Genomic DNA, 12,671 nt, shown 5'->3' with positions numbered 1-12,671 from the left:
CGTTTTTCCATCAATTTCCAGGGACAGTTGTGCAGGATATCTCAATCTTGGCTGGAGATTATTATCTTTCAAAGCTTGAATTATTTCTCCCCATGCTCTTCGTGATTTGATGGTTTGTGAAGAGAAATCTGCTGTAATTCTGATGGGTCTTCCCTTGTAAGTGATCTGTTTCTTGTCTCTTACAGCTTTTAATATTCTGTTCTTGTATTGAATTTCTGGAATTTTTATTATTATATGCCTGGGTGTTTCTCTGTTAGGGTTGTAGGTAGCTGGGGTCCTGTATGCCTCATACATCTGAGTATCTTTACCTTTTGCTAAATTAGGAAAATTCTCCTGGATTATTTCTGTGAGTAGCTTTTGTAGTTCACTTGTTTGTGTCCCTACTTCTTCTTTTATGTTCTTAATCCTTAAGTTATGGCTCCTCTTATCATCTTCTTGTCTTTGTATTATTGCTGTGTGTTTCTTTGTTATTTTTAAGAAGTTTTTCATTTCATTCTCCCATGTTTCAAGTCTGCCCTCCAATTCAGATAGTCTGTCCTTAGTTTCTTTCAAGCTGTTATGCCAGTCTTGGGTAGACTTCTTAATTTCTTGATAGTCCCTTTGCACCTGCTTCACATACTCAATGCTTTCTCTGTTTTCTCCATCAAGCAATTCTCCCCTCTTTTTCTGTTCTTCCATTCCACCATCTGCTTTTTCCTGGGTGGTGCTTAGCATTTCTCTAACTATTCTGCATACTTCTAGCCTCAGGTCATTGATAACTTCATTCCTGAATTGGTCTATGAGGCTCTCTAAATGGCGCTTAATGTATATTGGTGCAGTGTCCACTATTGCCTGATTCTCAGGATTGGGGGTCGAGGAGCCTTTTTTGTTGCTTCCCTTCCCCATATTTTCTGTTCCTTATAAAATGTAATCTTACACAGGAGGCCCGGCTTCCCTGCCTGTCAGCCACAGCTTGATCAAATTGCGCTGGCTAGTTGTTCCCGCTCACTGCTGCGCCCCAGGGAGTTGCGGAGGAGGCAGCCTACGCGGGAGTCGGTCGCTCCTCCGGGCCACCGTCAGGCTCTGGGATCTGGGTTAGGCCAGCCTAGGGAGTCCGCGAGCAGCGTCCCTCCGGCCAGGCACCTTTCACCAATCCCGTCCGAGAGGGAAATGTGCGGCTGCAGTTGCCACCGCACCCTGCTCTTACAGGACTGCCCGCGCCCAGAAAAAACCTCCGCTGGAGTCAAACTGCGGTAGGGAGTCAGTTCCTCGCTCACCTCGCCACCAGTCAGCCTTCCTCCCTATCCGTCGTGTTTCCGACTCCGTTCGGAGACTCCCGTTCCCAGAGCTCGGCAGTCGCGTCTCTCCTTGCCGAGCCGCTGTGGAAGTAGCCGGCCGCCGGGCGGCGGGAAATCCAAACCGCGGTTTCCAATGGCACGGAGTCGAGCCTCCACACCGAGATTTTTCTGTTCCTATTTTAGCGCCAGGACTGTATTCCAAGTTGGATTCTCTCAGCCCAGTTCGTTCCTGAGTCAGCAGAGCATATCTCTACTGGTTCGTATCTCCTTAGTCCGCATCATTCTTGGCCTCTGAGCCGAGCCCTTAGAGAGCGTTCAGTAGTTGCTGTTGTCTGTCCGCCATGTTCTCTCAGTCTCCGATCAAGTGGGATTTATTCCAAGGACAAAAGCACACACAAAGTAAATGTGATAATTCACAGCAACAGAATCAAGGACAAAAACATCTTCTGCAGGCATGGTGGTGGCATTTCCTGTATGGTAATAGTCCTGGCTTCAATCCCAGTACTGAAAACGTTCATTTCAAAACATGTAGGAAAAAATATTTGATAAAATTCAACATACCTTGATCATTTAAAAACAAACCAAAACAAAACTTAACTCTCAACAAATAGAGTGGAAAAAATGTACCTCAGGCCAGCCTGATGATCCAGCCAGATTTAACACAGAATAAGAAAAGCTTTCAAGACAAAAATATCCACATTAACTTTTATTCAACTTTTGCCAGTCCTGGAAATCCTGGCAAAAGCAGTTAAACAAGAAAAAGCAATAAAGGGAATTCTAATTAGTCAATGATACCTATTTTCAGACAACATGATGGAAAATACAGAAAAGCTAGAGACTCCACCAAAAAACTTTAGTTAATAAATATAGCAAAGTGACAGGATACAACATTAACAAAGAAGAATCAGCAGCATTCCTATATGCTAGAAATAAGCTTCCTGAAGAGAAACTAAGAAAGCAATCCCATTTACAATAGCTACAAAAAAAATTCATAAGAATAAACTTTAATGAAAAAAAAGAATAAACTTTAATGGAAACAAAAATTGATGGGAATACAAAAAGAAAACTATTCTATGGAATGGCTTGATATTGTTAGAATGTCTATAACAGGAACTTCTAGGTCAGATGGTGGAAATTTGAAGAAATTATATTCCAAGGAGAGAAAGCAAAGAAGAGCTCAGAGAGCTAAGAAAGAAGCAATAAGAAAGCTATAAAGCACGAAGAAACAGAAAGGCAACCCACAGCAAAGTACAAATAGTTCCAGGCAATACACAAAATAAACGCTTGGGCCCTAATGGTAAAGAAAGGCAGAGGGTACCTGACTTTCGAAACATGAGGTAAGCCCAGACAGGCTTGGTAACCCAAAATATTCTCAACAAATCAGAAATGTAATCACAGAAGCTCAGAATTATTGCGAGGTGTGAATCCAAGAAGGGGATTTAGCCTAAAAGTTATTGCTCTACAATGGTATGCTGGTTCTGGAGAAGAAATCCCTATCGTGCTTATCATACCTCAAAGTGCCATATTCAGGAACCATATTGACAGGAGCATACTGTTTCAGAATGTGCTTTCTCAGCATCAGCAATTATGGAACAATTAGACTTCACGGTCCCTAGGGACACTGTTCTGGTCACAGAATAGGAGACAGCCATAAGAGACAGTTACAGAGAGAGGAAGGGGTAGCTAAGACACCAAGAAGCTTAAACAGCAGGATGCCTGAGATACAAACATCAGTGTTCAGCAGCACAACACTTTGTAGTGAGAAAAGAGGACACATCCTTTGTAGTTTTCTGAGGCGACTAGTTCGAAAGGACCAGGATTGAGCATAGCACAGAACAAACTCAGTGGTCCACTTGCTTCTACCACTCTCTGAAGTGTTCAGGAATAATCCTCTTGGATGCCTGCCGTGTTGCTAAGTGAATGGATGATGGGTCTTAGGCCCAAGGAAGATAGCTAGGTGGCTGTATGCTGCACAGCCCATTGAGACTCATGGCTCCAAGTACACTGAAGGAAACAAGAAAAACCCTCTGGAATGAGAAAAGCTCCAGAACAGAATGCATACAGCTGACCTGCCCTGCTAAACAGTAAAGTCAAGTGTGACAAACATTTAGACAGCACTAGTCTGTGAGGTGACAGTAGAGAGAAAACACATGACTCAGTATCCCTCTCCTCCATATATGGTGGATTCCTAATTAGAGACTGGGAAAGAAATGTTACCCACCCAAATTAAACCCCAGGGAAATTTCTTGGACTCAATTGTCTGTCTTTATTTTTTGGTGGTTACTGTTTTTCTCATACTTTTAATTTTATTTACATATTTTTCTATTTTTTTAACTGGATTTTTATCTCTTCCTCTTTTATATTCTTTCTCATTTTCTCTTTTAGTAAATGTTGTTACTTCTTCCATTTTCCCATATCCTGGCCCTTTTCATTTTTTGCATTAATAATTAAAACCTTTATTTTACTTATTTTAAAACAAAAAGGATTAAAGAATGATATAGAATTTCCTAACAAAATAACAGAAGATTAACAAAAGTTAATATAGTTGGTATTGTTATCTTCAAAGTAGTTGCTCAGATTACAAGATATAGGCATAAAAAATGATCAAACAATGAAAATGCAAACTTCTTTTTTGATGACCTAATATAGATTGGTAGTATAATTACCTATCTTGGAGATATGTATTTCTTTCTTTCTTTTTGGTATCGGGGACCGAACTCACGATCTTGCACTTGCCAGGCAGGCAGGCACTTACATCACTGAACTAAATCCCCAGCCCTTGGATATATATATCTCTTTTTTTCTTTTCTGTTGTTGGCATCCAAATTGTTCTTTCCTTTAGAGCAGTTTCTTTCCCTTTCACAATATCTACTGTACATTTTAGAGCTTATTTACTCTTTCAGTTTTTTATACTAGGGAGACAATACAATGTTTATGTATGCAAATCAAATTTATTTCACTTATGAATAAGGACTCTGGTTTTATCTTTTTACCTATAAAAACCTCAAGGTTATCCTTTCTTTACAGCTGAGCAGTATTCCACTGTATAAAAATACATCTATTTATCCATTCCTCCATTAATGGGCATTTGAGTTGTTTCCAAAATTTGGCTATTACATATTGTGGTGATATAAATTTGTATGTACATATATTGCTGTGGTATAAAGTCTTCAACTCTTCTGGGAAAATACCCAGAAGAGAAATTGCTGGGTTGAATGGAACTTCCAATCCTAGTTTTCTGAGGAATTTCCATATAATTTCTACAATGGTTGTATGAGTCTACACTCCCACCAAAGTGGAAAAAGGGTTCCTTTCTCTCCACAGCCCCTCCACCACTTGATAGTAATTCTTTTAGGAGTGAGATAGAACTTCAGTGTTGTTTTAATTTGCAAATAATGACTAATGATGTTGAATTTTTAAATATATTTGTCATTTGTATTTCATCACCTGCAAAGTGCGTATTCACCTCAGATGCCCATATTTGGATTGGGTCTTTGAACCTGGGAGGCCTAGTGGTTTTCAGTTCTTCATATGTTCTAGATAGAAGTCCTTTGTTTGAGGGACAGTTGACTAAAATTTTTGCCATTCTGTGGATGCTCTTTTTACTCTGTTGATTTCATTTGACTTGCAAAACCTTTTAATAAGATGAGATTGCAGTCGTTGATTCTCTGAAGTACTTCTCGTGTAGTTGGTATGTTGTTCATGAACTCTCTGCCTATTCCTATGCCTTCAAGACTTCTACCAAACTTGTCTTCCAGTAGAGCTAGTGTTTTTTTTTTAATATCTAGACCTTTGATACATTTTTGATTTCAGTACATAGTGATAAACATGAGCCTAGTTTTAGTCTTCAACATGTGGAAAGCCAGTTTTTCCAGCACCATTTATTAAAGAGGCTAACTTTCTTTCAGTGAACATATTTTGCCCCTTTGTCAAAGATAAGGTGGCTGAGTGCCTTTGTAGCTGCATCTGCATCTTCTCATCTGTTCCACTGATTCTCAGGTCTGTTTTTATTCCAGTACCATGCCAATTTTATCACAGTAGCTTTGTAGTATAGTTTCAAGTCAGGGACTGTGATGCCTTTTGCCTTGCCTTCGTTGCCCAGGATTGCCTTCAATATTCTAGGACTCTTCTGCTTCCAAATGAATTTTGGGAATGTTTTCTCTAGATTTGTGAGGTATGTTAATAGTATTCTGATCAAGAATGCATTAAATCTGTACAACAGTTTCAAAAGTATGGCCATTTCCACAGTGTTGGCTCTTCCTGTCCATGAACAAGGGATATCTTTCCATTTTCTGATGTCCTCTTCAATCTCCTTTTCCAGAGTGCTAGCCAACATGGTTTCTGGCGACTCACAAGGAAGGTGATCTGGCCTTTCTTTTCCTGGACCCTTCATGGTTTGTACAGTGGCTTACCAGAAGGGTGAGCTAGCTTCTTAGTGTGCTCCACCTAGACCCAGCATGGCTTCCCAATTTCTTATATGTTTATATCTCCTATACTTATTATGCATGGGCTGGAGGTCTGAGGTTGCACTTTGCTTTTTCATTTTGCCACTTTCACCTCTTGGTTCATATTTTAGTCTTTTCACTCTCACTGGTCTCACCTGTCCTTTGTGTGTATGTTAGGGTCCTAAATGTGTGACTATCATTCACCCAGTTGTTGGATCCCACAATGTAGGGCAAGGGCTAGTCACCTGAATTTCTTCTGCTGGGTCAGTTGAATGTATCTCAGAGTCTTCCTGGACTGACTAACCTAGGAGTATTGATGTGAACCAACCCTTGTTTTGTATTGCTCACTAAGACCCACACCTAAAAGTGAAGAGATGCCTATCCTAAGAGATTTAAAAATTTTAACCAAGAATATTTCCTACAAAAGTTCATAACTCTTCAATAAGTGAATACAAAGATATAAAAATGGGAGAAATGATGAACAAAGAATTTTTAAAAAACTGACAAAAACTGGACAAGGCTTTGTAGCACATATCTATAATCCACATGCTCTGGGAAACTAACCTAGGAGGTATTTAAGCTCAATCCCAGTCGAGAAAGAAAACAACTGCTGACCGAGTTTACTACATGTACTAAAGCTATCTTTTAGAACTGAAGATCATATAAAGACTTTCTAAGACAAGCAAGAGATAAAATAATCCAATATTGCAATAAATATTTGAAGAAACTGTACATATAGAAGAGCAATAATACATGAGTTAACAAGAATTAAGAAAGAACCAAACATCAGAAAATCAGTGAAATGATTAGAATCAGTACACAACTCAAGGTCTTAGAAAAACAAGAACAAACTAAAGTAAGTCAAGCTCATTACATGGAAAGAGGAAATAAAGATCAGAGCTTGAATTAATGAAATAGAGACTAAAAGAGCAATATAAAGACCAGTGAAATAAAGTTAGTTCTTTGAAAATACAAACAATTGGACCTGGGGATTTAGCTCACTGGCATAAGCACCTGTCTGGCAAGCATGAGGTCATGAGTTCAATCCCCGGCACACAAAAAACACAAACAATTGATAAACACTTCAACCAACCAAAAAAGAAAAAAGATCTAAATTAATATAATTACAGATGAAAAGGGGAAGACTACAAAGGACACCACTGACATCAGGGACTATTTTAAAAACCTATATTCTAATAAATTAGAGAATGTAGAAGTGGAAAAATTTCTAGAATCCTACGACCTATCAAAATTGAACCAAGAAGATATAAAAATCCTAAACAGGTCAGTAACAATGAGACTGAAGCAGTAAAAAAAATCTCCTAACAAAAAATCCAGTAACAGGTGGATTCATGAGATTTTACCACACCTTTAAAGAAATAAAACCAAAGTCTCTCCAACTAGTCCATAAAATAGAGAAGGAACAGTTTCAAACTCTATTTAGCCAACAGCACTCTGATAGCAAGTAGATAGGGACACAACAAGAACAACACACCTACAGGCCAATATTCTTCATGAACATAGCTACAGAAATAATAAAGTACTATAAACCAAACTCAATAGCACACTAAAAAGGACATCCACCCTAATCAAATAAATTGTTTTCATTTCAGGAACGCAAGGACGGTTCAACAGATTAAAATCAATAAACATAGTACATGCCATAAATAGAATAAAGGTTAAAAATCACATCAACTGATGCCAAAAAGGCTTTCATCCATATTTAACATACCCTCACAAAATCCCTGAAGAAATCTGGCATAAAAGGTCCACACTTCAAGATAATAAAAAACAGCAATTTTGGAGAGAATCGCAGTACCTGAATTCAAAACATGCAATAGAGCCTCAGTAACAAAAACATCCATGTACTGTCAGAAAAATAGGCACATACACCAATGGAATAGAATATAGGACACCAAAATAAGCCCACAAAGACACAGCCATGTGATTCTTGACAAAGGGGCAAAAACATCTTGGAGAAAGATAGTCTGTCTCATTAACAAATGCTTCTGGGAAAACTAGTTACCCTTATGTAGAAGATTAAAACTAGACTTTCATCTTTTGCCCTATATAAAAGTTAACTCAAAATAGATCAAAGCCCTAAATAAAAGGCTTAAAACTTTGAAATTTCTAATCAACAATATAGAAGAAACATTTCAGGATACAAGAACAGGCATGACTTGCAAATCAGGACTCCAACGGTGTAAGAAATAATAGTATGAACTGACAAATGGAACTGTATCAAATCAAAATGCTTTTATGCACAAAAATGGAAGAAGAAAATTAGTCTACAAATGGAGGGAAATTCTTGCTAGCTGTTCTTCTCACAGAGAATTAATGGCTACGATATGTAATCAACTCAAAAAATATAACTCCAAATGGACAAATAAAAAAATGGGCAAACTGTACTCACATATCTAAAGAACTAGAGAAAAAAATTCTAAAATTCGTATGAAAATGTGTAAGATCCAGAATAATGAAAGCAATCCTAAGCAAAAAGAGCAAAGCTGGAGACACTATACCACCCAATTTCAAATTATGTTACAGTCATAGTAAAATCAGCATGCTACTGGCACAAAAATAGAAACACAGACCAATGGAACAGAATAAAGGACACAAAAATAAAAGCCACACAACTACAGCTACCTGATTATGTACAAAGGAGTCAAAATAGAAATTGGAGAACAGATAGCCTTTGTAACAAATAGTGCTGGGAAAAGTGGATGTACATTTGCAGAAATATGAAACTATAATACTATGTCTCATCCTGTATAAAAAAATCAACTCAAAATGGCTAAAACTCTGAAACTGCTAAAAGGAAATATAGAAATAAGGCATTTGCAAAGTGTTACTGAAAAGAAATTCAATTGCAAAGGACATAATAGCACGGTTAAACAGATACGACATCAAATTAAAAAAGTTCCTGAGTAAAGAGACAGGCCATAGCATGGAGAAAATCCTTGCCAGTTACTCTTTCAACAGATTAATATCTAGAATAAGAATATAATTAGAATACATAAAGAACCCAAAATTTAACATAAAAATCTCCAGTAGCCCAATCAATAAATTAGCAAACAAAATGATACTTCTCAAAAGTACAAAGGGTCATATGAAAAACATTCAGATCTTTAACCATTAGAGAAATGGAGATGAAAACTACAGTGAGATTCCACTTCATCCTACTCCTACAGAATGGCTACCATTGAGAATATGAAAAAACAGTAAATCCTGGTCATGATATGGAGAAATAAAATAAGGCACCCCTTACCAGTGCTGGCAAACCTATGGCATATGTGCGCAGCAGGCTATTTATAGCACTTTAGCTCTAAAAGGTACGCTATCACTGTTACAAAGGTATCTATTACCTTTACTGTGAATATTATGAATTAATATGGCACAGTATACAACAGACAAAATACTGAATATTGTCATGTGTCTATCAATGCCTGAATGGCATGACACACTGAAATACATGTATATGTATTTTTTCACCCATGAAGATGAATTAAATCATATCCTTTGCAGAGAAATCGATGCAATTGGTGATCATTATCTTAAGTAAAATCAGTCTGACTCAGAAAAACAAGTATTGCAAGTTTTCCCTAGTATGTGCCTTAAAAAAAAAAATTCAAGACATAAAGACATAAGTTAGGGGCTGGGGGTTTAGCTCAGCGGCATAAGCACCTGCCTTGCAAGCAGGCGGTCGTGAGTTCGATCCCCGGTACCGATAAAAATGAAAAAGACAAAAAAAAAAAAAAAAAGACATAAGTTAGACTATTAGACAAGAGGAAAAGGATTAGGGGTTTGAATACAGAGGTAAAATAAATAATAAAGGGCAATTAACCTTTTAAAATTCTTGGGAAATAAATTGGCAGCAAGTATACCTCCATATTCATAAAATGAAATCATATTTTAAAAGCATGGTGAGGTATTAGTCTACAGTTCATACTTTTGAGGGTACCATTTACATTAAATAGTACCTGCTGACAAATGCCCCCAAATACGCTTAGTGTGATAAAGAATTTTAGAAATAACAGCAATTTTCCGTGTAATATTTAATACATTTTTAACTTATGCTTCCAAAAATGTCCATAACAACCAAAGCAATCTAAAGTTTCAATGCATTTCTTTTTGCTTTTGAATATTCCACACAATTCTTAGCAAAATTCTTATCTGCTTCACAGAGAAAAGTGGGTGCTTTATGATGGTAGAAGACAGGTAGATGAGCCTGGCATGTGTGATACAAAATCTGAAATCCTAATTCCAGCCCAAAGGAAGGTTGAAGTAAGAGCACCTCAAGTTTAAGCCCAGTCTGGACAACTCAAGTACTTAGCAGAGGCATACTGGTACACAAACCAAAGGAAAACAATGGAGAACCAAGACAAAGTTTCTCTAAAATTATATGCTCAATACAGTACAATGTTTTAATAAAATGATTAGAAAACTGGATATCCACATGTAGAATAAAAGCAGACTCCATCTTCTCATCACATGCAAAAGCCAATTCTAAATGGACTAAAGACTTAGATGCAAGAACACGTACTATACAATTACTTAGAAAAAACACAGATGAAACACTTCAAGGTACTTTTATGTCAAAATGTTTTAGGTTAAGTTCTCAAAAGCATAAGCAACAAAAGCAAAAACAGACAAATGTTATTATATCTAACTAAAAACCAGCTGCATGGAAAAGAATATAGCCAACAGAATGAACAAGCAATTCCAAAATGGAAGAAAAAACTTGGGAACTATTGATCCGACAAAGGGACTAATTAGCCCTCTGGAAGAAATTCAATTTGTAACAAAATCAAACAATGCCCTCTAAGTGATCAATTATAAAATGGGTAAATAATCTGACACTTTTCAAAAGAATACATACAAATGAACAACAGGTATACAAAAAAGATTCAATTATTACTAATCATCAGGAAAATGGAAATCAAAACCACTGCAAACTAAAAGGTAATAAAAAGTAGGAAGATAAGTATTTCTCAAATGGGAAGATCAAGACAGAGATGAAAGGAGGTGGGGGTGAGGGAGAGAAAAAAGGAAAATAAGATGTATTATGTACATGTACTAACTCCACATGAGGAATGTAAACACTATTACTACAAACATGTACTAATAAAAAATAATAAATTTTTAAAAAGCACTGTAAAGTATCTTATTCCAGATTACCAGCTATTATTAAAAAGACAAAAAATTCCAAATGTTGGGGAAGATTGCAATAGGGAAATTCTCATTTATTGTTAGTAGGAATGTATGGACATTAGCATAGTCATTATAGCAAACAGTATAGAGATTCCTTAAAAAAATATAATCAACACCACTATTCCCACTACTGGCTATATCCAAAGGAAAGAAAATCATTATATCAAAGAGGTAGCTGCACTCTTATATTTACTGCAACACTATTCACAATGGCTAAGATAAAGTCAAACAGATATCCATCAACACATGAATGAATAAGAAAATGTGGTATGTGTATTAAATATTGTCCTGCCATAAACGGAATAAAATACTGTCATTTGTAGCAATGTGGATGAGCCTACAGTACATTATGTAACGTAAAATAAGCTAGACACAGAAAGCTAAGTACTAAAGGTTCTCTTATATGCAGAAGCTGCAAAAGTTGATCTTATATAAGTACAAAAGTGGAATTGTGGTTAGCTGAGGTTAGGAAGAGGTGGTTGCAGAATATAAGAAAAGCACATTTCACTGGTGTAACATTTCAGTTAAACAGAAGAAACAAACTCTAGTGTCCCTTAGTGCAACAGAATGAGTTATTGCATATTTCAAAATAGCTGGAGAAAGGACTTCAAATCTCCTCTCCAAAAAGTAATGTTAAATGATTGAAGTGATAGGTATGCTAATCACCCTGATTTGATCACTAGATATTGTGTAAATTTCGTCAAAACATCTCATTGCATTATAAAAAAGTATGAAATTATATGTCAGTTTTTTAAAATTTTCAACAAGAAACAAAAACACAATTTCTAAAATATGATCTCCATCTAGATAAAAAGCCAAGACACTGATGAAGAAAGAGAATAAATGTCAGGAAAACAAACTTAGGATTTACCCTAAAATGAAACACATAAAAAAAGGACTGAGAGGAAAGTTAAAAATAAGATGAAACCAAAAGATCTAATATTTGTCTTCTACAAAAGAAAAAAGAAGACAGGTATGCTAACATCTGAATACATAAATTCAAAGTGTTCCAAAAATTATAGAAAGATGTCCAACACTGTCAAACAGTATTTTAAAGCCTACATATATTACACAAAAACTTCTGATTATGAAGAGTCTTAAACATTCATTCTTCTGTAAATTTTTTCTGAATTCCAAATTAACCACTCCTTTTTCTATGCTCCTGGGACTTTTCACTATCTACTAAATTAATAATACCTATCACTAAAGTACTATGCCATATTAAGTATCAGTTATCAGTTCAAATATTTCTCCCTGAATAGACTGACTTTATGGGATAAGTACTTATCTTACTCATTTTAAAATTCTCAGCATCTATTACAATGTCTAATATAAGATTTAGTGGTGATCATTAATAGCTGCAAAATAATTGAAGACTTTAGTTGAAATTAATTTGCCATAAGGCATATTTCTAAAATTTTCAAAGTTAAAATGCACTCAGTACACCTCAGCTGTACTTTTTGCGTTACTGAAACTGTTGAATATACGTTGAAAATAATAAAGAACAATACCTCATTGATTTCTATAAGCACTCTAAAATTTTATAAAAAGATATTTACCTGTAATTATGACTGCCACAAAGGCACTGATAAATACAAGCAGAAAGTGAGGCTGCTAAAGTATGCATTACATATACCTAGAAAAAACAAAAACAAAGATTACTTTAAGTATAAAATTTTCAAGATCCAATGTGGTTATTTTTTAAGTGAAAAAACCTTTGGTTGGGTAAACTATTCTT

At 36.0% G+C, this 12,671-nt stretch overlaps 1 protein-coding gene across 2 annotated transcripts in view; it reads right to left on the bottom strand.

The window, feature by feature from the left end:
- Dmxl1 (Dmx like 1) overlaps positions 1-12,671 on the bottom strand; it is a 165,664-nt gene that overhangs the window by 69,515 nt on the left and 83,478 nt on the right. For both annotated transcript variants that reach the window (XM_063230962.1, XM_063230963.1), the window contains exon 26: positions 12,493-12,569. In XM_063230962.1, coding sequence (XP_063087032.1) covers positions 12,493-12,569 — 77 coding nt within the window. The remainder of the gene's footprint in view (positions 1-12,492; positions 12,570-12,671) is intronic.

The sequence above is a fragment of the Cavia porcellus genome, unplaced genomic scaffold, assembly GCF_034190915.1.
Source record: "Cavia porcellus strain 051 isolate PalLab524CR breed Dunkin Hartley unplaced genomic scaffold, mCavPor4.1 scaffold_19, whole genome shotgun sequence".
Classification (NCBI taxonomy): Eukaryota; Metazoa; Chordata; class Mammalia; order Rodentia; family Caviidae; genus Cavia; species Cavia porcellus.
This window is presented reverse-complemented; position numbering and strand designations above follow the sequence as displayed.